At 45.2% G+C, this 27,211-nt stretch overlaps 1 protein-coding gene across 1 annotated transcript in view; it reads left to right on the top strand.

The window, feature by feature from the left end:
• Positions 1 to 27,211, top strand: part of C10H1orf35 (chromosome 10 C1orf35 homolog) — a 101,057-nt gene that overhangs the window by 42,641 nt on the left and 31,205 nt on the right. The window contains exons 5-6 of the mRNA XM_078665330.1: positions 452 to 534; positions 26,581 to 26,653. Coding sequence (XP_078521456.1) covers positions 452 to 534; positions 26,581 to 26,653 — 156 coding nt within the window. The remainder of the gene's footprint in view (positions 1 to 451; positions 535 to 26,580; positions 26,654 to 27,211) is intronic.

Here is a 27,211-nt window from a genome sequence, read left to right on the forward strand (position 1 = left end):
TGTCTCCAGCGGGTCTTGAGGACGGTGCAGGCTCCGCCCATTCTCCTAGAGCCTGCCAGTTAAAGGGACCGCCGTCGTCGTCTTCTTCTTCCTCTTGTAGGTACCGCTGTCCCTCGGTGTGCATCCAGCTGTCCTGCTGAGAAGATAAGAGGGGGGGGTCATGGTATGAATCCCATAAGTGGGTATAGAGTCACTGGATTGATCGGGTGGCAGTATCCCCCCGTTACACACTGACAAACCATAATGAATTTAATAAAACAGTAAAGTACAGCCATACATCATCAAGGGCATGCATTAGAAAGTACTAAATCTTTCATAGTGTTTTTTGATTTGCTAGATTGTAGGACTCCTATAGCGAATGAGGTGTCTTTTCGTATACCTACAGTACACAACTTTTTAAATCAGCCCGACGCCTCCTAATATGCTTGTTCCATTTTCCTTTTTTGTTTAGGATCTGGCTGAGGTCTGCAAACGTGAAGGAGTCGAACGAGATGAGAAAGATGTAGACCGGGTCCTAGGGTTGGGAAGTTCAAGGTAAAGTTATTTTTGTTTATAGAAATGTTGTCGGATATATTTCCATAATTTTCCCGTCAATAAACTGAAGTCGGATCAAATAAATAGCTACTGTTCTGCAAACTGTACTGTAACCAAATGAATGTATACAACTCTGTAGAAATTTGAATTACATTTAAGTTTATGTACATTTGCAGACTTTGCAATTATCAATGAACTGTGGATTTGTAGCACTTCAAATCCCACAGTTTATGTTATGGTTACAATCCATAGCTTACAAATCACTGAATTTAACCGACCAAAACTCCCACAATGCCCAGTTTATGTCCACACACACTATGTCACTTGTGATATCACAGGTTACATCATATGCTTTCTTATAGCATTGTATATTACACCATTATTGACAAAAGCATAACTGAAGGCTATTGGTGCCTCTTCTCCAAAATCCGCTGGGTTCAATCTTTGCCCATAAGAAGCAGGCACCGGATGCAGAGTGGCTTTTTTTCAGGACCTGTCCTGAGTTGAAAAGTCTACTGGGCACAGAGTGCAATTAGTGCTCTAGGTGCAGGACCTTCACTCTCTGCCACTATTTCAGGACCTTTGGGCATGGCAGTGTACCACACCTAGCTTCTTCTGGGTGATCTAGTGTCACCCAAGAGCATAATGACTTCAGCATGCATTGTAGTAATAATGATTTTTATAATGTGTGAGGGTTATGAGTGGGGGAAGACACAGGACAGCTGTGAATTTAGGGGCAATTCGTCTTCAGCTTCTTATGACCACTGCCTCCTGAACTAAGCCGTAACCAGAGAATAACCTCTGTACGAGTGGTGCATGGAGAGAGCAGTCCTGTTTTTGAGCGCTCTGCTTCCCATGATACGTTGGGTGTTGCTGCCCCCTTTCTCTGCATCTTCTATGCTCTTCTCTTTGTACGACTTCGTATTCTTCCTTTTTATTTTCTTCCTGTTCTGATGCTTTTTTCCCTTGTGTCATATAGTAGAAAATATAAACCGTGTTTTCACTCATTTTAGCTTTAATAACTTGGGAAGAAAGAATAAAACTGTATTCATCTTTGTATATTCTTAGTTCTTTAACTGCATACATTGAACATTTGTATAAGCTGAAATGCCAGTTACTTGTTTCTTCTTGCCATTCTTGCTATTAGTTCATCTTATCCTACATCGCTAGTATTACAAAAAGGAAGAAAAATCTCTGCATTTTCGCCAAATTATTAATCTATTCATTGACAAAGGTCCATTCTGATGAAGTTCAACTCATAGCAAGCCAGCAGAGTTCCGGTTTCATGGCCACCCTGACAAAATGCACTTCTTAGTTGTGGTTTATTCCATAAGCAGCAGTGATGGTCATAGATTCAGACAGGGTAGACGTGCCCCATCGTGTTGATAGTTCATACCAGGTCTTTATTTCCAGTTCTGTGAATATCATTACTGTAATCTTTCAAACAGATAAGTGTTTTGGCATCTTGCCTTTCTGTCTGAACACTGCCCTGAAATGTATTTTCATACTTCACATTTTTTGTGGTCTGGAGTCACTCTGGAATATACCTCCTATATTTTGACATGTCAAACCAGGTTAATTTACAAAATACCAATTTCTGATTGGAGCGCTGCCTTCCTCATAGATAACTGCTAGGCACGGCTCAGTCCTCTTCTTCATTGCACCTCCTAGACAAATCACTGTGTGATCACAGACATGGAAATGTTCTATCATTGGGATAACTAATTTTGGATAGTCTTTAGACATGACATCCTTCGTATAATATTATGTCAGCTCTTTCCCTTCACACATGCATTATGAGGATATATAGCCATTGTAAAATCTGTGCCACCTCGTTGCATCTTACAGTATTGTCGGTCTTGTCAAACACAACTGACTCCACTTGGCCACAGTCCGTTTTGGACCTGACCCTTTCTGCAGGGTTATCACCAAACGTGTTGCCTTCCTCCTTCTATGTTTGCTGGCTTTAGGATTCTGGGCACTTTACTACTGCTGTTCAGTGCTAAAGTGCATATGCTCTGTACTCTAAACAAGGTAACACTGGCTTATCCACAATTAGCATATTTAATTTACTTGCAAGTCCCTAGTACAGTACATTATATGTTCCCAGGACCTGTAAATTAAATGCTACTAGTGGGCCTGTAGCACGGATTGTGCCACCCACTCAGTAGCCCTTTAAACATGGCTCAAGCTTGCCATTGCAGAGTCTGTGTGTGCAGTTTTAAACTTCCATTTCGACCTGGCAAATTAACCTATGTGCCAGGCCCAAAACGTCCCATTTATTACATGTAAGTCAACCCTAAGGTAAGCCCTAGGCAGCCCCAAGGGCAGAGTGCAGTGTATTTGAAAGATAGGACATGTACTTTTGAGTTTTACATATTGTGGTAGTGAAAACCTCCTAAATTCGTTTTTCATTACTCCAAGGCCGATCTCTCCCTTTGGTTATCATGGGGATTGCCTTTAAATATCTTTTAGAGTGACTTCCCATTGGGAGAAGATAGAAATTTGGAGCTTGGAGTATCTGAACTCACAATATAAAAACGCATCTTTTAGTAAAGTTGTTTTTTAAATTGCAGGTCTGAAATTGCTACTTGTAGAAAGTTGGCATTTCTTACTTTAACTATTCTGTGCCTCTGCCTGTCTCTGAATACACGTCTGGGTTAGGGTGACAGCTCGGCTTTGTGCATTCCCTGTAGACAGTCCCACAAAGGAGCTGGGGTGTGAGATTTGCATGCTGATGGACCATCACCAGGCTGATGGGCTTTCCTGCAATACATTAGGAAGGAGGGGCTGGCACCTGAATAGGGCTGTGCTTGTCCCCACACATAGAGCTACATAGTCCTGTGTAGTATGTCTGGAGCCAGGTTAGGAAGGGCAGGGACCTTGTGAGGATCAATGGCCTCTTTTGATGTCTACCCCTCTTCAAAGACACATTTTGGTATAAGTACTGGACCTCTGACACCCCCAAACTAGTTCACTATGTGGTCCTGAGGATACTCTGCATCTAAGAGTAGCTGTGCTGGCAGGAAGGGCTGCCACTTTGTCACTTCCTTTGCTGTGTTGGCCTGCTGATTGCTTTGCTGCCAGGAGGGACGGTCACTGCACTGTGCTCTGCTGTGTTGGCCTGCAGCCTGCTACCTCTGCAGTAACGGAGGACTGAGCCTGCCCTCTACATCCCACATATTCCCAAGGAACTCTAAGGGCTTGTTCCTCCTGTTGTGGAAGACTCGGGCCATTAAGTCTTCAGTGTGCTCAGACTGAGCATTGCCTGCAAACCGACATCTACTACAGGGCCTTTGTAAACAATTTATTGGGCCACCAGACACGTTTCCAACATCCAGCGCCAGCTGTTCTAACCCCGATCAACTTTAATGCCTCTGCGAGCCAAACAGCTTGATATTTCCCGGTTCATGTGCCCTGAGGTACCGAAAGAAGCCGTAGGGTGTCCCCTCCTTGCTGTCAGGGTGATCCTGCAGGACATGTTTGGGCAGTGCCTTACAGTAGTTTGGTGTACACTACCCCCCACATCTAAGACTAGTACATGTTTCTACTTTTTATTATCTCATTTGGTAATTTTTCTACGTTTACTCTTGCTTCATCTTCATCAACTTGGAACTCCATTTGGTTGCTGCACCTGTGAGGCCTTTCAGAATGGAAATAAACTTCTGGCACCTATCAGTCTTTACTTTTAAGGAGCTGAAGGTTTTCTGCAAGGGGTGGGGGCTGGTTCTGAAGAGGAGATCCACAAGGCAGGATCTGCAGACAGCCCTGTTGGCTTATGAGGAAACACGCTGGCTAGCAGCACTAACAGAAAGTCTGAAAGTCTAAAGGATACAAACATTTGGGATCCTGGAGGATCCCAAACCAGAACTCAAAGAGGGCAGTGACCCTCAGAAGGAAGTGGAGGAGGAGAACATTATTTTGCTGAGGCTCCAGAGGTTAGAGGGGAGCCCACAGAGATGGAGTCCCCTGCTGGATCTACTGTGGGAGCAGTGTCTCCTCACACATCAGGTATCCTGAGGAGTTCTCGGGCAGACAGGCTGAGAGGAACCTGCAGCTGCCACAGCTGGCTGCAGAAGAGAGACGATCTGAGGCTGGTAAAGGCCCCAGTGGAGGAGAGCAGGGCTGAGGCTGAGAGAGCCTTAGCCAAGAAAAAACTTGCCATGGAGGCAGCTGAGTCTGAGAAAACAATGGAAGAAAGAAAGATCTTGTGGGCTTTTGAACCAAGTCTAAAGGAAATGGGCTTTTAAAGCAAAGTAAGTAGAGTACATTGGTGGAAATAAAAGTACCATGTCCAATGCTGAAGGAAAGGTCCATGCACCTAGAGACTTGGTGCCAGACTTCAGGGAAGGAGGTATGACTTAGCTATGCGGAGTATGAGGCCACTCTAGTAGCACACAGTATCCCACAGAAGGAGGGCTGTCTTATGGAGGCTTATACCAGGTGATGGGTGGGATGCCCAACTGTCCCTAGATGGGAGAGACAGACTGAGCTATCCCACGAGGAAGGAGACCCTTGCCAAGAGATATGTCTTCCGCCCCAGAAGAGTGCAGGTTGAGATTCAGGAACAGTAGGACACAGTCTCACTAGTCCTGGGGGAATTATGGTGGTCACTTCTGCATGGCACAGGATGGTTGGGTGACTGGTAGTGTGGTGAACACATTTGAGGGGCTGTACAGTTTGATTGCTATAGAGCATATGTTCAGTCACTGTTTTCCAGAGGGAATCCAGTGCCTGGTGGGTTATAAGTTCTCTTACCCCAGGGAACTTGCAAAGGAGTCCAACCTCTGGGTGAATACCAGAGTATCTGGGATGGCATTGGGTAGTGATTCCAAGGAGGGTGCCTCAGGGTTCCCCTTCAGAATGAGGGGGAAGGGTCACAGTGACCCAGACAGGTTACAGTGTATTAGAGGGGGAAAAGGGTCCTATGGTGTTTCCAATAGTAGGACAAGGGCTGGAGGTGGGGGTATATATTGGCTGCCGCAAGCATCCTGCCAGTACCGGTTTCTGGGTGTATCACTCCACAGCGGAGGTACATAGACCCAGATGGAGGGGCAGGAGGTGGAAACAGCCCACAGTGGGATGATAAGGGGGTCAGGTGTTGCCAGTTCTAAGATCAGTAATTGCAAACACAACAGTGATGGACAGAATGTGGATCAATGTCACACATTCACCCCAGTCCAAAGATCTGGGCCCAAATCCATCGTTTTTCCACTCCACACCACCCTGGGTTAGACAATGGCGATATGCAAATCAGCGCTGACCCTGTGCCCCATGGGAACAGTCCAGTCCGAACTACAGAAGCCATGTCCTTCCCAGAACGGAATCAAGCATCCGAGGACCGGCCCGGTTTCGAGGCAACACCTCTCATCAGCCCGGCCAGCTTGACTCCAGTGGTGTGGAGTGCCAGGGACTCACGTCTGAGCATCCCCAGTACACTTAGAGGGGTAATTGCAAACACAACAGTGATGGACAGAATGTGGATCAATGTCACACATTCACCCCAGTCCAAAGATCTGGGCCCAAATCCATCGTTTTTCCACTCCACACCACCCTGGGTTAGACAATGGCGATATGCAAATCAGCGCTGACCCTGTGCCCCATGGGAACAGTCCAGTCCGAACTACAGAAGCCATGTCCTTCCCAGAACGGAATCAAGCATCCGAGGACCGGCCCGGTTTCGAGGCAACACCTCTCATCAGCCCGGCCAGCTTGACTCCAGTGGTGTGGAGTGCCTGGGACTCACGTCTGAGCATCCCCAGTACACTTAGAGGGGTAATTGCAAACACAACAGTGATGGACAGAATGTGGATCAATGTCACACATTCACCCCAGTCCAAAGATCTGGGCCCAAATCCATCGTTTTTCCACTCCACACCACCCTGGGTTAGACAATGGCGATATGCAAATCAGCGCTGACCCTGTGCCCCATGGGAACAGTCCAGTCCGAACTACAGAAGCCATGTCCTTCCCAGAACGGAATCAAGCATCCGAGGACCGGCCCGGTTTCGAGGCAACACCTCATCAGCCCGGCCAGCTTGACTCCAGTGGTGTGGAGTGCCTGGGACTCACGTTTGAGCATCCCCAGTACACTTAGAGGGGTAATTGCAAACACAACAGTGATGGACAGAATGTGGATCATTGTCACACATTCACCCCAGTCCAAAGATCTGGGCCCAAATCCATCGTTTTTCCACTCCACACCACCCTGGGTTAGACAATGGCGATATGCAAATCAGCGCTGACCCTGTGCCCCATGGGAACAGTCCAGTCCGAACTACAGAAGCCATGTCCTTCCCAGAACGGAATCAAGCATCCGAGGACCGGCCCGGTTTCGAGGCAACACCTCTCATCAGCCCGGCCAGCTTGACTCCAGTGGTGTGGAGTGCCTGGGACTCACGTCTGAGCATCCCCAGTACACTTAGAGGGGTAATTGCAAACACAACAGTGATGGACAGAATGTGGATCAATGTCACACATTCACCCCAGTCCAAAGATCTGGGCCCAAATCCATCGTTTTTCCACTCCACACCACCCTGGGTTAGACAATGGCGATATGCAAATCAGCGCTGACCCTGTGCCCCATGGGAACAGTCCAGTCCGAACTACAGAAGCCATGTCCTTCCCAGAACGGAATCATTGATCCACATTCTGTCCATCATTGTTGTTTTTGCAGTAACCGCTCTAAGTGTACTGGGGATGCTCAGACGTGAGTCCCAGGCACTCCACACCACTGGAAGCAAGCTAGCCGGGCTGATGAGAGGTGTTACCTCGAAACCAGGCCGGTCCTCGGATGCTTGTTTCCGTTCTGGGAAGGACATGGCTTTTGTAGTTCGGACTGGACTGTTCCCATATGGCACAGGGTCAGCGCTGATTTGCATATCGCCATTGTCTAACCCAGGGTGGTGTGGAGTGGAAAAACGATGGATTTGGGCCCAGATCTTTTGACTGGGGTGAATGTGTGACATTGATCCACATTCTGTCCATCATTGTTGTTTTTGCAGTAACCGCTCTAAGTGTACTGGGGATGCTCAGACGTGAGTCCCAGGCACTCCACACCACTGGAAGCAAGCTAGCCGGGCTGATGAGAGGTGTTACCTCGAAACCGGGCCGGTCCTCGGATGCTTGTTTCCGTTCTGGGAAGGACATGGCTTTTGTAGTTCGGACTGGACTGTTCCCATGGGGCACAGGGTCAGCGCTGATTTGCATATCGCCATTGTCTAACCCAGGGTGGTGTGGAGTGGAAAAACGATGGATTTGGGCCCAGATCTTTTGACTGGGGTGAATGTGTGACATTGATCCACATTCTGTCCATCATTGTTGTTTTTGCAGTAACCGCTCTAAGTGTACTGGGGATGCTCAGACGTGAGTCCCAGGCACTCCACACCACTGGAAGCAAGCTAGCCGGGCTGATGAGAGGTGTTACCTCGAAACCGGGCCGGTCCTCGGATGCTTGTTTCCGTTCTGGGAAGGACATGGCTTTTGTAGTTCGGACTGGACTGTTCCCATGGGGCACAGGGTCAGCGCTGATTTGCATATCGCCATTGTCTAACCCAGGGTGGTGTGGAGTGGAAAAACGATGGATTTGGGCCCAGATCTTTTGACTGGGGTGAATGTGTGACATTGATCCACATTCTGTCCATCATTGTTGTTTTTGCAGTAACCGCTCTAAGTGTACTGGGGATGCTCAGACGTGAGTCCCAGGCACTCCACACCACTGGAAGCAAGCTAGCCGGGCTGATGAGAGGTGTTACCTCGAAACCGGGCCGGTCCTCGGATGCTTGTTTCCGTTCTGGGAAGGACATGGCTTATGTAGTTCGGACTGGACTGTTCCCATGGGGCACAGGGTCAGCGCTGATTTGCATATCGCCATTGTCTAACCCAGGGTGGTGTGGAGTGGAAAAACGATGGATTTGGGCCCAGATCTTTTGACTGGGGTGAATGTGTGACATTGATCCACATTCTGTCCATCATTGTTGTTTTTGCAGTAACCGCTCTAAGTGTACTGGGGATGCTCAGACGTGAGTCCCAGGCACTCCACACCACTGGAAGCAAGCTAGCCGGGCTGATGAGAGGTGTTACCTCGAAACCGGGCCGGTCCTCGGATGCTTGTTTCCGTTCTGGGAAGGACATGGCTTTTGTAGTTCGGACTGGACTGTTCCCATGGGGCACAGGGTCAGCGCTGATTTGCATATCGCCATTGTCTAACCCAGGGTGGTGTGGAGTGGAAAAACGATGGATTTGGGCCCAGATCTTTTGACTGGGGTGAATGTGTGACATTGATCCACATTCTGTCCATCATTGTTGTTTTTGCAGTAACCGCTCTAAGTGTACTGGGGATGCTCAGACGTGAGTCCCAGGCACTCCACACCACTGGAAGCAAGCTAGCCGGGCTGATGAGAGGTGTTACCTCGAAACCGGGCCGGTCCTCGGATGCTTGTTTCCGTTCTGGGAAGGACATGGCTTTTGTAGTTCGGACTGGACTGTTCCCATGGGGCACAGGGTCAGCGCTGATTTGCATATCGCCATTGTCTAACCCAGGGTGGTGTGGAGTGGAAAAACGATGGATTTGGGCCCAGATCTTTTGACTGGGGTGAATGTGTGACATTGATCCACATTCTGTCCATCATTGTTGTTTTTGCAGTAACAGTTCTAAGATCAGAGCACCCCAGGTTATCTTATGTGTGTATCTGACTTGCCCTGACTAGAGTGATGGGATCTGCCTGGCTTAGGTGTATACCCTAGCCAACCAGAAACCCAATTTCTGATATTGGTGATCAGCAGTGAGGATAGGACATGTGTTTGTGCAGTGCCTTACAGTAATTTGGTGCACACTACCTCCCACACCTAAGACCATTACGTGTTTCTACTTTTGTATCTCATTTGGTCATTTTTAGGGCTCGGCCTACGTCACCCCTGCGTCAGCAGGGGGGGCGGAGCTCCGAGCTCCTTTTGTTAGGGGGTTTGGATAGTGCAGGAAAAATTCCTTAGTGCGCGAGATTTTTCAGTAGTTTGTTTTGCCATGTGAATGGTAATTCGTCCTCGCAGTGCTCTCTTTCTAGTAGCCTTCACGCAATAGTCCATATGTTTTTCTGCTTCAGCACTTCCGCCATATCCTGTGTGGTTATGCGCACGGCAGTGCAATAAATTATCAATTAGAGCTGTCAGGGCGCTGCGATAATAGAATCCAGATGGTCGGGGCGCGTTCACAGTCTGCCATGAGTTTTGCGTGCGCGCGTCCCTTTGCCTCCTTTCATGTTTAAGTGTTGGCCTTTCGCCAGATGCCGGCTCGCAGAGGCGTCTAAATTGCCTCTCCCCGCCTGCTCCTTACTGCAGCCCCCACCACTGGAAACGACAGGCTGGGAGCTCACAGAAGCCTCTGACATCGCCTCTCCCAGCCTGCTCGTCCTTTCAGCCCCCACCGCTGTCCACATTTCTTTCTTCATTATTTCTGTAAAAAACTTTTAATTTTAGAATAAAGGGTTTTACATGATCGGGGAGCCCAAAAGGCGGGGGGGGGTGCTTAGGTCTGAGCTTCTTTTATGTGCATAAATGCATTTTCATCCTCTTTAGAACACTGCAAGTGTTCGGGGAATCTTTTCTGACAAAATCTAGCTATGATTGTGCAGCAGGTGCAGTGGCGCCAATGTGTGGTAGATGGCGTTGTGTAGCAGGTGTAGTGTTATCAGTCTTACTTAGCTATGATTGTGCAGCAGGTGCAGTGGCACCAGTGTGGTGTAAGTATATTTGATGGAGCAGGTGCAGTGGTACCAGTGTGGCGTAGGCGTAGCTACCATTGGTGGAGCAGGTGCTGTGTTACCAGTTTAGTGCAGCAGGTGCAGTGGTACCAGTGTGTGGTAGCTACCATAGGTGGAGCAGTTGCAGTGGTAGTGTTGCTTAGCTCTGATTGTGCAGCAGGTGCAGTGGCACCAGTGTGTGGTAGATGGCGTTGTGTAGCAGGTGTAGTGTTATCAGTGTTACTTACCTATGATTGTGCAGCAGGTGCAGTGGCACCAGTGTATGGTAGATGGCGTTGTGTAGCAGGTGTACTGTTATCAGTGTTAGCTATGATTGTGCAGCAGGTGCAGTGGCACCAGTGTGGCATAGCTATCATTGGTGCAGCATGTGCAGTGGTACCGGTGTGGTGTAAGTATATTTGGTGGAGCAGGTGCAGTGTTACCAGTGTGGCGTAGGCGTAGCTACCATTGGTTGAGCAGGTGCTGTGGTACCAGTTTAGTGCAGCAGGTGCAGTGGTACCAGTGTGTGGTAGCTACCATAGGTGGAGCAGTTGCAGTGGTAGTGTTGCTTAGCTATGATTGTGCAGCAGGTGCAGTGGCACCAGTGTGTGGTAGATGGCGTTGTGTAGCAGGTGTAGTGTTATCAGTGTTACTTAGCTATGATTGTGCAGCAGGTGCAGTGGCACCAGTGTGGTGTAAGTATCTTTGGTGGAGCAGGTGCAGTGGTACCAGTGTGGCGTAGGCGTAGCTACCATTGGTGGAGCAGGTGCTGTGGTACCAGTTTAGTGCAGCAGGTGCAGTGGTACCAGTGTGTGGTAGCTCCCATAGGTGGAGCAGTTGCAGTGGTAGTGTTGCTTAGCTATAATTGTGCAGCAGGTGCAGTGGCACCAGTGTGTGGTAGATGGCGTTGTGTAGCAGGTGTAGTGTTATCAGTGTTACTTAGCTATGATTGTGCAGCAGGTGCAGTGGCACCAGTGTATGGTAGATGGCGTTGTGTAGCAGGTGTACTGTTATCAGTGTTACTTAGCTATGATTGTGCAGCAGGTGCAGTGGCACCAGTGTGGCATAGCTATCATTGGTGCAGCATGTGCAGTGGTACCGGTGTGGTGTAAGTATATTTGGTGGAGCAGGTGCAGTGTTACTAGTGTGGCGTAGGCGTAGCTACCATTGGTGGAGCAGGTGCTGTGGTACCAGTTTAGTGCAGCAGGTGCAGTGGTACCAGTGTGTGGTAGCTACCATAGGTGGAGCAGTTGCAGTGGTAGTGTTGCTTAGCTATGATTGTGCAGCAGGTGCAGTGGCACCAGTGTGTGGTAGATGGCGTTGTGTAGCAGGTGTAGTGTTATCAGTGTTACTTAGCTATGATTGTGCAGCAGGTGCAGTGGCACCAGTGTGGTGTAAGTATCTTTGATGGAGCAGGTGCAGTGGTACCAGTGTGGCGTAGGCGTAGCTACCATTGGTGGAGCAGGTGCTGTGTTACCAGTTTAGTGCAGCAGGTGCAGTGGTACCAGTGTGTGGTAGCTACCATATGTGGAGCAGTTGCAGTGGTAGTGTTGCTTAGCTCTGAATGTGCAGCAGGTGCAGTGGCACCAGTGTGTGGTAGATGGTGTTGTGTAGCAGGTGTAGTGTTATCAGTGTTACTTAGCTATGATTGTGCAGCAGGTGCAGTGGCACCAGTGTGTGGTAGATGGCGTTGTGTAGGAGGTGTAGTGTTATCAGTGTTACTTAGCTATGATTGTGCAGCAGGTGCAGTGGCACCAGTGTGGCGTAGCTATCATTGGTGCAGCATGTGCAGTGGTAGCGGTGTGGTGTAAGTATATTTGGTGGAGCAGGTGCAGTGTTACCAGTGTGGCGTAGGCGTAGCTACCATTGGTGGAGCAGGTGCTGTGGTACCAGTTTAGTGCAGCAGGTGCAGTGGTACCAGTGTGTGGTAGCTACCATAGGTGGAGCAGTTGCAGTGGTAGTGTTGCTTAGCTATAATTGTGCAGCAGGTGCAGTGGCACCAGTGTGTGGTAGATGGCGTTGTGTAGCAGGTGTAGTGTTATCAGTGTTACTTAGCTAAGATTGTGCAGCAGGTGCAGTGGCACCAGTGTGGTGTAAGTATCTTTGGTGGAGCAGGTGCAGTGGTACCAGTGTGGCGTAGGCGTAGCTACCATTGGTGGAGCAGGTGCTGTGGTACCAGTTTAGTGCAGCAGGTGCAGCGGTACCAGTGTGTGGTAGCTACCATAGGTGGAGCAGTTGCAGTGGTAGTGTTGCTTAGCTATAATTGTGCAGCAGGTGCAGTGGCACCAGTGTGTGGTAGATGGCGTTGTGTAGCAGGTGTAGTGTTATCAGTGTTACTTAGCTATGATTGTGCAGCAGGTGCAGTGGCACCAGTGTGTGGTAGATGGCGTTGTGTAGCAGGTGTAGTGTTATCAGTGTTACTTAGCTATGATTGTGCAGCAGGTGCAGTGGCACCAGTGTGGCGTAGCTATCATTGGTGCAGCATGTGCAGTGGTACCGGTGTGGTGTAAGTATATTTGGTGGAGCAGGTGCAGTGTTACCAGTGTGGCGTAGGCGTAGCTACCATTGGTGGAGCAGGTGCTGTGGTACCAGTGTGTGGTAGCTACCATAGGTGGAGCAGTTGTAGTGGTAGTGTTGCCTAGCTATGATTGTGCAGCAGGTGCAGTGGCACCAGTGTGTGGTAGATGGCGTTGTGTAGCAGGTGTAGTGTTATCAGTGTTACTTAGCTATGATTGTGCAGCAGGTGCAGTGGCACCAGTGTGGTGTAAGTATCTTTGGTGGAGCAGGTGCAGTGGTACCAGTGTGGCGTAGGCGTAGCTACCATTGGTGGAGCAGGTGCTGTGGTACCAGTTTAGTGCAGCAGGTGCAGTGGTACCAGTGTGTGGTAGCTACCATAGGTGGAGCAGTTACAGTGGTAGTGTTGCTTAGCTATGATTGTGCAGCAGGTGCAGTGGCACCAGTGTGTGGTAGATGGCGTTGTGTAGCAGGTGTAGTGTTATCAGTGTTACTTAGCTATGATTGTGCAGCAGGTGCAGTGGCACCAGTGTGGCGTAGCTATCATTGGTGCAGCATGTGCAGTGGTACCGGTGTGGTGTAAGTATATTTGGTGGAGCAGGTGCAGTCTTACCAGTGTGGCGTAGGCGTAGCTACCATTGGTGGAGCAGGTGCTGTGGTACCAGTTTAGTGCAACATGTGCAGTGGCACCAGTGTGGCGTAGCTATCATTGGTGCAGCATGTGCAGTGGTACCGGTGTGGTGTAAGTATATTTGGTGGAACAGGTGCAGTGGTACTAGTGTGGCGTAGGCGTAGCTACTATTGGTGGAGCAGGTGCTGTGGTACCAGTTTAGTGCAGCAGGTGCAGTGGTACCAGTGTGTGGTAGCTACCATAGGTGGAGCAGTTGCAGTGGTAGTGTTGCTTAGCTATGATTGTGCAGCAGGTGCAGTGGCACCAGTGTGTGGTAGATGGCGTTGTGTAGCAGGTGTAGTGTTATCAGTGTTACTCAGCTATGATTGTGCAGCAGGTGCAGTGGCACCAGTGTGGCGTAGGGACCATTGCTGCAGTAGGTGCAGTGGCACCAGTGTGGCGTAGGTACCATTGCTGAAGCAGGTGCAGTGGCAGCAGTGTGGTGTAGCTATCATTGTTACAGCAGGTACAGTGGCACCAGTGTGGCGTAGCTACCATCGCTGCAGCAGGTGCAGTGGCATTAGTGCGCCACATTGGTGTAACACACTCACTACCACACACTCACTACCACACACTCACCCCCACAGACTCACCACCACACACTCACCACTACACACACAACCACACACACAACACACCACCAGCCGTCAGTGCACGCTTTCACCAGGGCCAAACACCACCAGCCATCAATGCACGCTTTCACGAACCACAAACACCACCAGGCGTACAACACCAGCCGTCAGTGCATTCTTTTACAAGGCGCACTCACCAGCAACCGTCAGTGCACGCTGTCACCAAACACACACACCATCAGCCATCTGTGCACGCTTTTACCAACCACACACCCACCAGCCCTCAGTGCACCCTTCCATCAGGCACACACACCTCCAGGCGGCAGTGCAGTCTTTTACCAAGCACACACACCACCAGCCATCAGTGCACAATTTCTACAGGCATTCACACACATCACCAGCCATCAGTGCATGCATCAATTGTTAACGCATCCACAATTAAGTATTGTAGCAATCTCAGTATGGTACACGTTACTTTTAAACATATTCATGTAAAGCACAGCATGCCACCATTGCTACAATTCCAATCTAACTCACATAATTCCACTACACACCACATGCACACACTCCATAACACATGGCGAAAACACATTGCCATTTACAATGCCATTAGCTCAAACTCAAATAAATCCGAGCCCGATTGCATTTCCAATGCTTGTTCTAAATGTACTCCTGCTTCATCATGTATACCCTAGCCAACCAGAAACCCCATTTCTAACAGGCGGGGAGATTTTTTTCTTTTATGATTTATATTATAATCTAATATTTTCAGATCTTTTTGCTCAGTGGGTTTTTGCTACTCTGAGTACTTTGTATTTTATAAATAGCAATAACACTTTTACAAGAAACTCTCTCCATAGTTACACATGGGGAAATGATCAACATTTGAAGGCTCATTTTTCTGTGTAATTTGATAGGCACTGGTTTTCACCTATATTTTACATTAACTGATTTTTCAGATAGTTGGAGTCGGAGGAGGGTGAAAATGGCTGCTGGGGTTTTTGAAAGACAAAACATGGGCATGAGATGCAGTCATCCGCTGTTTTTGATTATAACTAGGGCCCCCGTTTTTTTTTGTTGTTTTTTTTTTACTTATACAATGTATACATCTTTATTTTTGGGCCAGTCTACTGATACCTATCCATATTTGTTTTCTGAACAAATTACATCATAACTCTTATATTTCCACATTAATATAACTAATAAGTGTGCACTCACACTTTGATCCCTGTCATAAAACCCACATGAAATTATTAGCATACCAGCTTCTCATGCATTCCACTCAGCTTTTGATTTTAAATATGTGCTAAGTCGGCCCCAAATGTCTTGTGGGTGGTATTTGTCTGGCATTAGTGCCCAGTGCTCTTCTGATTTTTACTGGGAGTACGGCATCTTTTTCAGCCAGCAATTTTTATGTGGACTGCCACATCGTCCCCAATGCCAATGCACTCTTCTCTTGGTCAGTAGCAGCCTCCTAGCTGTATGTTTGCAAATTTCAGCTGGGATTTCCTTGATATAGCCCAGCGGGGCAACCAGCGGTATTCTCTGACCATGTCACAAATCACTTCATCAGTACAATCAAATAATGAGGTCCAGAACTCATTCACCTTCTCATACCACCAAGCTAAATGCGTGAAATCTGCTTCAGCTACGCCACATCCTAGACATCACCTGTTGGCCAATAATCTCACTTTTTGTATGTAATCCAATGGGTCTATGATATGATTGATGTAAAAATGTAATGTGTGAGTCGCAGCCTTTAGTTGGACGAGAGCCTGCCCATCTCGATACAGCACTACTACCACATCTCCTATGTTTAGCCGTGCGAAGTGGAGTTTTGGGAGCTGAGCACTCATTCCAGGGTGTGCAGACTTACAAACTTTTTTGTGAGCAAGTGTTATGTATTGTTTTGCACGTGTTGCAAAATCGGTGATAGAGGAATGTATCAAGTGATGTACAGTCTGTGTTAGTTGGAGCATCTTGTCAACTAATACATATACCAGCTGGTTATGTCTCCCATTACTTCCAGCTTCATAAGTGTAAAATGAGATTGGGGTCGGTTAGTTAAACACAAGGCATGTAAATGGTTCAGACAGGGAAGTTTATAGAAGGGGTGATGGAGCCATGAGGGATAAGCTGTAGGATGTGTGGGCAGTGATAGAAAAATTGCTGAATTGAAGGTTTTTGGTTTGGTACGAAAGTGAGGGAGTGAATGAATTATGATGTTAGGCAGGAAAGAATTTGCATGGTAGACTAGAGTGGTAATGTTCAGAGGTGACCAGTGACCTAGCTGATTTGAACATTGGAATTAGCTTTGTGAAAGATCGGGAGGGGACAAAGTGAGTTAGAAGTTAGCAAGTGAAAGGAATGATGTAGGGAGTGTGGCAGACAGAAACCTAGTGAGGTTAGCTTTTATGATAACATTTTTGAGAAGAGGCCAAGGGCCTGATTTAAAGTTAGCTGACTTGTTACTCTGTCACAAATGTGATGGATGTACTGTCTGCCATATTACAAGTGCATTATATCCAATGGCATTTATCCCACCCGCTGTACGATATCCGTCACATTTGTAACAGACTAACCCATCCACTAAACTCTTAATCGGGCCCAAAGTCTAAGGCCACACGGCAGCAGTGACTAGTAGCTGAGTAAAGAGAGAATGAATTAAAGGTGTGGAACAGCCATTCTGGTTAGGATTGACCTGATGTGAGCAGATCCTGGAATAATATGGTTGGTAGTATCTAGATTTGAGTTTGGAGCACTCATTTTCTGTTTGTAGGTTTTGAGATGCTGTGAAACTAGATTGTATGCTTCTTGTGTATAAGTGTATGTATCTGTATCTTTCAGGAGTAGGTGATTAATATAAAATTGTTGAACCTTGTAGGGTTCGTATAAGCATTAGTGTTCTGTTACAGTGCAAATAATTGAAAATATGTTTGCCCAATTACAATTTATAGCTTTACATTTCTACACAAAATGTTGCAGGTGCTCAGTCGGCAGTAGATGTTCAGTGTGAGCTTTGAGTGCATGAATGAGACGAGGTTGGAGGCAAGATGGCGGACGCTTTGCTGTCCGAGTGAGAGGCTTTCCACTGCTCCTCTCCGGCTGACTTCCCTCCCCCGTAGATTATCTTTCCTTGGAAGAAAAACAGATTGTGAAAAAGGAAATGGTGTGATGGTTTAATGGATTTAATGGATTACCTGCATGCCGTGTTTTTCTGCGGAGCTTTGTGCAGAGTGCTGGATAATGCCGAACTATGCTGAGCGAACTTTTTAGAGGTCAAGAACTCCGATGATCCTATCTTCGTTTGGTGTACTGCTGCGTCCCGTTTCGTTCCGTAGTCTATCCCACACACCGTCTGCTTATTGGGACACGCTGCATTGGCCTTCGCCCCTTACTACCCGATAGCGTTTTGTTACACTTCAGAGAGGCATCACCAGGGCTCTTGGAAAACCCGGTGTGGACTGTGCCTTCACTATCCAGATTAACACGCACCGGTTCAGTGGCTCCCAAGAATGCTACCGTTACCGGCGCAGCAGGGAAGGGAAAAGGTCCCTGCACCTGGGCTACTGCAGCTACAGCGGCCACTGCCACAGTATCAGTAACGGCAATGGCAACGGTAGCGGCGACGGTGGTAGCGCTGCCTGATGAATCTGGTCCCGCAGTTGGTGGCAGCAATTTGGATACTCCAGAGGGCGAAGTAAGTGTCTGTGCGACGACTGCAGATCTAGGGATTAATAGATCAACTCGAAGAGGTAGATCCTCCTCTTTGGACTTGGGTAGCCCTGTAGGAATTTCTGGTAGTAGGGGGGGGGGGGTCTACGAATCCTAAAATTCCTGGTATGTTTAAAAGGAAAAATCAGCCTAAAGGTAAAACCCCTACACTAGAGACTGTAGAAGATATGAATTCTGATCAACAACTTCAACAGTCGGTGAGCTCACAATCCAAAATTCTAGATGCCAGTAAGGGGTCTAAAACGCCTGTTCAAGTAGATTCACCCACTTCTGGGTCCGGGGCCATACAACAAGTTATATCGAACGCTGATTCTGGTGATTCTGCTGGTAAATTTTATTCATTATCGGACTTATCGAATTTATCTGGCACTGAGAGCAACTAAATTGATTGGGCTGATGATAGGAGCCTGACAAGCTCTCTACCACTGGATGAGGATGAAGGTAGCTTTACGGAAGGTAATACAGTCCGTAGGGCATCTCCTACAACAGTTTTGTTGGAGGCACGAGTACTTCTTTCTGAGCTTCTCGAGAATGCTGGGTCTCCCCTGCTTGCTCATACGGAGTCTGCGCTACCATGTTCAAATGACGTAACATCTCTTTCTGCTGCTCCCGGGAGGTCCCCCGATGACTATTGCCAGGGGAATAAAGGTGTGTTTGAAACAGAATCAGGAATTACGCTGGCCACAATCCTTCAAGCCATCACACTGCATCGGGAGGAGACAAGGGCAGAAGCTTTGCGAACACAAGGGGCGGTCCGGAAGTTTCAGAATACTGTACGGCGGGTTATCAAGTCAACTAATGAACTCACTATACGTGTTGCCGAGACTGAAGCTAGAATACCTACAGTCGAGGATGAGTTGGTGCTACAAAAGACTGAGGTTACAGCTTTAGCAGCTCTCAGAGATGATGTCAACTGGAAGCTGATTGACTTGGAAAATAGGTCAAGAAGAAATAATCTCCGTGTTCTCGGAGTTCCTGAAGGTTTGGAAGGGAGTAATATCCGGCAATTTGTTCAGGAACTATTTACAGAAGCCTTTCCCGAATTAACCCAATGGAGATGGGACCATGAATTGCAAAGAGCTCATCGATTTCCTTTTCATAAGCGTCCTAGTAACAGTTCCCCCGATATGAAACAGAGAGCAATTTTGATTTGTCTTAATAACTTTCTATTGCGAGAAACACTATATGACTTAGCAAGACTGGACCGTAAAAGGAGGGGGAAGGGCATAGAGTTCTTTGTTCGTCCTGATTACTGTCAGGCTACATTACAACAGAGATGGCATCTTAGGCAGCTAATACCTCAATTTCAAGCTAAGGGAGCTCTAGCATTTCTTTTAAACCCTTCCAAGTTAAAGGTAGTGTATAAGGAGAAGACGTCTTATTTTATGTCAGATTGTGGCAAGAGATTTCTTAAGTGAAATAGTCAAGCGATTGTGATATAGCTTACCTGAGTAATATGTAAGGAATCGTAATTATGTGACTCATATGCTACCTTTTGCTTATACTTACATCTAGATACATATGGCTATGATACATTTATGTTCTTTTTCTTTCTTCTCCTTTCTCAGACTTTGATTTTTCAGGGGGTGGGGGCGGTTGGCGGGGGCAGGCAGCCTTTCTCTCCATCACCTATGGGGACTTGTCAGTCCCTTTGCCTTGTTTGGGTGGGTCACTGGGTTGGTGGGGTTGGTTTCTTGGGGTGGGAGGGGTGGTGGGGTGTGTGGGGCAAGGAAAAACAGCAAAGGAAAATCTTCAACTAATTCAATGTTAGAATCTCTAGGCTTTGTTAATATATATCATCTTGTCCGTGTATTAATCAATATGAATATTGTGTGCACGATTTCTTACGGTACATTTTGTTTTGAAGATGGGTTGCATTAAGATATGCTCTTGGAATATCTGTGGTCTGAATGACAAAAGAAAAAGGGGTATTACGGCCCAAATTCTGAAAAATATGTTTATTGATATCTTGTGTTTACAAGAAACTCATATACCCTGGAACAATAGGAACTGGTTTAAAGATCTTGGTCTCGAATTGGTAGGCTGCACCAGACAGGGTACGACCACAATAGGTGTTGCTATTCTAAAAAGATATTGGCTTGGAAAGTGTAGACGTGTTAAAGAAGATCCTATGGGTCGATGGGTGATAAGTGAGCTATGTTTTGAGGCTACAATATTAACCATTTGTACTATATATGGCCCAAACACAGATTACTCGGATATGCTGGATCAGCTAAGCGTAGAACTTGCGTCATGGCCATCTCCCCATCTATTATGTGGGGACTTTAATCTACATATGGATGAAAAATTTGACATCTCCAGTAATTGTGTTTATTCTGACAGGAAACAAATTTTATTTAAAGCTACTAAAGGGATCATAGATGAATTTGGGTTAGACTATTTTTTTGTAACTACTAGATATGTTAACACTGCCAAAAATATCAGGTTTGAAATTCTTGCCACCAAGATAATATCAGATCACAATCCAATTAGTCTTGATTTGGATATTGATGTTCGACCTCCTCTTAGACCCTGGACCTTTGAGCGTAAGCTATTATTCGATCCTCTGTACATTGAGCCTATGGGGAGGTGGATTCTTGAGGTTTTTTTTATTAATCAAGGCTCAGCATCAATAGAGATGGTCTGGGATGATTTCAAATCTGGGGTGCGGGGGAGAAACACTAAGCTTCTCAATCAATAAACAGCGGGAAATTAGAAAGACAGAAGACACGGAGATGAATAAATTGCGAGATATTGAAATAGAGCTGATGACGGCTTGTAGACGAAGGATAAATATTGATCAGATTTTGACAAATTTAGCCATACAAAAAGCAAGAATTTATCAGAGCCTTGCTACAAGATTAGCACAACAAATTGCTGTCTTTAGATCTGAAATGTATGAGTTGGGAGAAAACTCAGGGAGACACCTAGCTAAGAGGCTTAGACAAAAGAAGTTCTTTGCACGAATAGATACATTTTTGGATGTCTAAGGGCAGCTCCATAATAGTCCATCGGAAATATTAGGGATTTTTCGTGAATTTTACTGTAAATTGTATTCAGAGGACATTACTGGGGACATCGAAGGAAGGGTAACAGATTTCAGTCATTCCTTACCCAGTACCATTTTATCATTAGAGGAATCTGAGCCACTGGATACCCCAATTAGCTGGTAAGAAATTGAATCATCTATACTGTCCTTAGCTCTAGCTAAAGCTGTTGGACCGGATTCCATTCCACTGGAATTCTATAGGACTTTCCGACATGTTCTTAAAAAAGAAATGACTTTACTCTTTCTGGAGGCTCAAAAAGGGAAAATACCGCCTTCTTAGAAGGAATCAGTAATTAATGTTTTTCTTAAAAAAGATAAACCCCCCCTTGGCACCTGCATCATATCGGCCCATTTCGTTAATCAACACAGATAGTAAAGTATATTCCAAAATCTTAGCCTCACATCTATCGTGTATCATCTCACCAATCGTTTCGAAATTTCAGCATGGTTTCATTCCGTCACGGGATACTGCAGATCATATACGCCGCTTAATTACAATTATTGATTGGGCACAAGCTACCAAATCCACCATTGGAGTGACCCTGTTGGATGCTGAGAAAGCATTCAACAGGGTCAATTGGGCATACATGTGGGACTCCTTAACCAGAAAGGGGTTCGGTCCTGGTATTTTAATTGCGTTAAAAGCCATGTATCAATCCCCCTATGCATCAATACGCCTAGACGGTCAAACATCCTCCCCATTCTCAATCACTCGGGGCACACTGCAAGGGTGCCCGTGTTCACCTCTTCTTTTTGCCGTTCATATAGATCTTTTTTTAAACCGTCTAAACTGTGATATAAATATTAAACCAATTCATTTAGCTCACACAGATTATCGTGCATTAGCCTATGCAGATGATATTGTGGTTGTTACAACTGATATAGAAACCACGCTACCTGTCATAGATAATTTAGCGAGACATTTTGGATCCTTTTCAGGATATAAGTTGAATCTGTCCAAAACTCAGATCCTGTATGTGAGACGATCCCCCTTCTACTATAGCCACAGTTTCTGAAGTTACATATTTGGGGATCAAGATCTCACTTCCAGTTTCTAAAATTCCTAAACTTAATATGAATCCTGCAGTGGCCAAAGTTAACCGGACATTAGAAAGACTCAACCATCTTCACCTATCTTTATATGGCAGAACCAATGTGCTAAAATGTTGATCTTGCCCAAATTCATATATATGTCCCGCACAATACCCATTGAATTTCCTTCTAAATGCTTAAAAAAATTAGAGAGGGTAACTACTAGATTTGTGTGGGCTATAAACGGCAACGAAGAGCCTATAAAAAAATGATTCTCCCTAAAGAGCGTGGGGGTTGGAGTATTCCCTATTTTCTTTTCTATTATATAGCTGCCTCTTTACAATATGTTAGTCCACTTGTGGTTGGGGATAAAGCTCCAATTCCTTTTTGCAATGCCCCATCAATATATGAACTGGTAATGGGCGAGGAGATAAAGGGTTGTCTATTTAGGGTGGTGGAGCCCAGTTATTTTAAGAAAACGAAATTTAAGATCCTTCCAGCGGCTTATTCGGTGTGGGAAATGGTTAGGAGACACTTGGGAATCCCAAAATATAATGCATATACACCATTTACCGCTCCTGATTTACTCCCTTATATATTTCGAGATCCAATCCCTATTAGATGGAGTTCTAAAGGAATAAACCACATAGGGGATCTTTATAAAGAAGGAAATTTAATGTCCTTCACAGATATACAAACTGCTTATGGTATATCCAAAAACGAATTTTTTAAATATCTACAAATCTGTAGTTTCTTACAGACGTTAGGACAAGCAGCACAAGATCGAATGATTAAAATCCCTTTAATTGAAAACATGATTAAAAAGACATTAATAGGCCACTTTTATGCGTGTCTGATTCAGGATTTTCCCGATGATGTGGTATTGTGTCAAACAAAATGGGAAACTAAGCTTGGGATGTCTGGTGTGAATATTCATGAATCTTTTATGTTGGCAAACCGAGTTCTTATCACGGGGATAATGCAATCTCAGTATTACATGGTTATTCATGACTTATACTACACCCCCAAGAAAGTTTCTAAGTGGAGCTCAACTACTGGAACCAAATGTAATAGATGTGGCCAATATGCTGCCGATACGGTTCATATGTTTTTTTTCTGCCCCAAATTACATTAATTTTTTTTTCGTATTGAACAATTTTTGGCTGAAATTTTGGGATACACGATTAATATAACCACCAAGATGGTTCTAACAGGCTGTGATTCGGTAATTGTATCACAGCCAAGACCGAAAACTACGACATGTTTTCTCTTTATCTGCATGGCTTTGATACGGGCCTGTATCACAAGAGAGTGGATCAATCCTGATCCACCCTCTTTTTTTAGTTGGAGAGAAAAATTATTGATGATGTATAATTTTGAACTTGCTGTTGCCCCATCATGGAATGGATATAGGAAATAATATTATTATGATTAATATATGTATACGTTTTACCCTCACGATTTTATGTATTGATGAATCATTTTTTGTGTTATTGTAATATAGGACTTATATCTGCTGTTTTCCTTGCAATAATTTGTTTTTTTTATAAAATAAAAAATAAAAAAAGAGTGCATGAATGAGACAATTCTAGGGTCTGATGAAACCGATCATGAACAAAATGGGAATGCGAGAGCAGCAGTTGTCCTAGACATTCTATCTCATTCACTATTCATCCAAAAGTAATGCTTCATTCCAGTGATTCAACACAGATAAAAATACATTTGTGTTTGTGTTTTTTTAAAACTTCCATTAATATATGCTATTCTTGCCACCATAAAAGTATAAACACTTTTGATCAAGTTTTCAAGACTAATTTCTTCCCTTCAGCCAATACACATTTAATTCATGTTAGGCTTGTAACAGGGCCTGTGAGCTTCATCAGGGCTGATATAAAACAAACGAGGCACATAGTATTATGAACATTCCTTCACGTCTGGTAATAAAAATGTCCAAACTCTATCGCGTTTTTTTAAAACTGGTATCTAAAATTGGTGCTAATGAATCCATCCATCGTCCTGTCCACCTTTTTTTATATGTATAGCTACACAAAACGAATTCCTGGTGCAACCAGAAGTACAAAAAAAGTTCAGTAATCTGTACTGTAAGAAAGTAAATCTATAAATTGAAGAGGATTGAAATCCACCAAAGGGAATAGTCGCTCATTTTTTAGGTCCAGTCAAAGGTTTCAGTAACTTAAACCTGAGCTCAGCCCCTGGTAGCTTGGCTCACAGCAACCAGGCTTAAGGTACAGATGATGTATAAAGAATTTAGAAAAACCAAACAGTTAAAAAGTCAAAGACAAAATACAATAAAACTTCCACTCCAGTTTATAACAATATAGCAAAACGTAATAAGAGAAATTACACCAAAGCAACAACAATCTAATCAGGGGTACTGGGGGTATGAACTTGTTTAGATTTAAGTGGAAAAAGTGTAGAGAAAAATAAGGCGGCCAGTGTATGTCAATGGACTTTTGGGTGAGAGTTTGAAAGTCAAAAAGGATTCTAAGTCCCACTGCAAAAAATGACTTGGGCAATCTTTATGAAGGAAAATTTAAAAATATCTTCTTAGTCCCTACACAGAATTGAAGTTTGACACTTTTTGAGAAAAAAATTCTCCCCGCGCAGGCTGCTGCTGGAATTGTAGCCACCGCTGTAGAACTGAAGGCTGGATACTTGAGTGGGTTGGTGCCTCCGAGCACAGAATGGGACTTTTTTGTTTTTTCATAAGTGCACAGTCCTCCTTGCAGGACAAAACTGATAATCAGTCATACACTGTGGGACTGCCAGTCGGATACTTTTCCCAGCGGATCCCACTGAAACTGTGGAGGAAGAGTTTTGAAAAGTTACCAAACACCTTCTGGTGGCCAAGCACCTACAGGAGTACACTTTTAACCCCCCCCCCCCCCTTGGGGACTACAGGGGAGGCACTAAGAGACTCATCGGGTGTCCAGCTGAGGCCAACAGCATGGCCCAGTTGCTACTGGTCATCTGGGCACTTCAGGAAAAAGGTATCCAGCATATCGTGCCCAGTAGCTACACAGGAGGTCAGTCTTATGACCCTTGACGTCCACTACTGGGTACAAGTGGGAGCAGGTCCAGCCCTTCAGGTTCCCCCACACTTCGCAAACAACAAGTGCAGTCCTTCTCCTGTTCTTCCTCCGGTCCAGAGAGTGTTCTGAGTATGGTACCATGGGATACCACATGTTTGCCTGGCACACGGTAAAGGATGGTTGTGACTCCTGGCTCTTCCCTTACCAATGGGGTAAGAGTTCCCAGGGGTAACTCTACCCACTTTTGCAGCAGTTCTATTTGCCCCACAGCAAACAATCCTACTCTGCACCTTATTCCCACAATCCATGATGGAGATACCCATTCCCCTCTTGCAGAGCTGGTGTGCTAGGGTAGAGAGCAGTCCCGCTTCTGTGGTCACTCAGAACTGGTTCTGAGGTGGCTTTTCCTCCACTGCGTTTAGTTCCAGCCTGACTAAGGGGACAAAGGGCTGCTTCTTTTGTACTCCCCTTACATTTACTTGTGAAAGGACAGATCCACTTTCAAGTTAATGCCCTAACTGACCTTCCTGGAAGGGGAAGAAAAACACTTCCCCATACGAGGGGCTTTGTTTCTTAACTAGGAGTGTTTTACACACCTCATTCACATTTCATTCAGGCCAAATAGAGGCTGGGCAGTTACTGGACAGCTAATGCAGTTAGTCTCCAGCAGCTTCAAGCAGGATAAACATAACTTTCTAAACGTTACTTTTCCAATATAGTTAAAGAAAATCTTTTTTGGAATATATTCTGTAGCTGATACAGGTGAAAGTCAAACGTTATAGATCAAAGATTATAATGTATACATTCAACATTTGCTATGTGCTAGTTGCAGCATGACCAGTGACTATGTTGTTTTGGGCCTAGTCTTAGGGGAACATGCCATTTCTAATGTCATACTGGTTCCACTCTTTCATATACTCTTCCTTTCCTTATGGGCAGCTTCGTGTGGTTAGGAGTAAGTTATTTAATTTAAAAATGTGCTTTCCCTACCTATCATAAGGGCGATTTTGACAGATCTGTTCAATAAAGTTCAACTTCTTCTATCAGGCTACAGGGTAGCCCAAAGTCACGTTTTGACTGCCACTGTAGTGTATGGTACAGTAAGTGTGCAGTCCACAGGTGGAATTTAAATTTCCAAGCCATGGGTGTAGTTTCTACACCTCATACTATGACCTTATAGTTGAGTTAAATTAGCCCATTTCTATATGGTGTAGGGGCAGAACATGCACACTGGGCACTGAACAGAGTCTAAATGTCAGCACTAAAATTCAGCAAAAATTGACACTGACCACACAAAAAGGGGATCTTCAGACTTGTACTTTAAGCTCTTAAGTAATTGGTGATTTACTGTGCACAAGCATGGATTAGATGGAGTTATATACATAACAATGCAAAATATTTTGGATAAATATTGTTAGCTTCTTTGTATTCAGTCAATACCAGTTGGGTCGCCATTTTTGTTGGAATGCATATGACCGTTGTATTACAGACCAATGGTACCTTACGTTTAGCCTTATTCCACAAGAAAAAAGTGAACGTTAATTGAATACATTCTCTCTGACAAGCCTTCTTTATCATGTCTGATTAGACCCATTCTTGCTTGAGCATTAAATGAAGAAAATGGAATAAGGCTATAATGAAAAATATTAGAACAAGTTTAATGCTCCCTTTTTGTCTTTTACAGTGGTGGCCCAGGGAGAATGATGCTTTCCAAAGAAGATAAAGAGGCGGCCAAAATGGGACTATCTGTTTTCACGGTAAATTACGTACATGTGTGGATGTATTGTATATTCAAATACTTCAGCATAACATTATTTATAACATAGTAGTTCAAAAATGAAAGTGTCCTCCCTTGACTTATGGGTCTGTGCCACAGGTAATGATCCATAAAAAGAGCAAAGGACAGTATCATTGATCGGCCCTATGGTTAGTAATGGTTTTAAGAAATGAATGTGCCAGTTTCTCACCGCTCTCTTCCTCTTGTCGCTGTGAAAGTTTGGTTGTCTCTTTAACAGGGCACCTTTAGCAATAGAGACTAAATTATGTGCAGCATAATAGGCTCTCCTTCAACAGCCTCTCTATTAGCACTGTTTATTCGTCACATATATGTAGTGATGGACTATTGACAGCTTGATTTGTGTATTATGCACTGTGTTTGCTTCAGAAATCCTGAAATCTCATTCATCAGTCAGTGAGCTTTGCATCTGGCGTTCAAGTCGTATCATTGGCATTGCCACATTTGGCCATTATTTACGTATTGAGTAGTAGTTCTTGCTCATTATGTATGTTAAACTATGTTGATTTTAATTTAGAAG

Source organism: Lissotriton helveticus, chromosome 10 (assembly GCF_964261635.1).
Source record: "Lissotriton helveticus chromosome 10, aLisHel1.1, whole genome shotgun sequence".
Taxonomy (NCBI): Eukaryota; Metazoa; Chordata; class Amphibia; order Caudata; family Salamandridae; genus Lissotriton; species Lissotriton helveticus.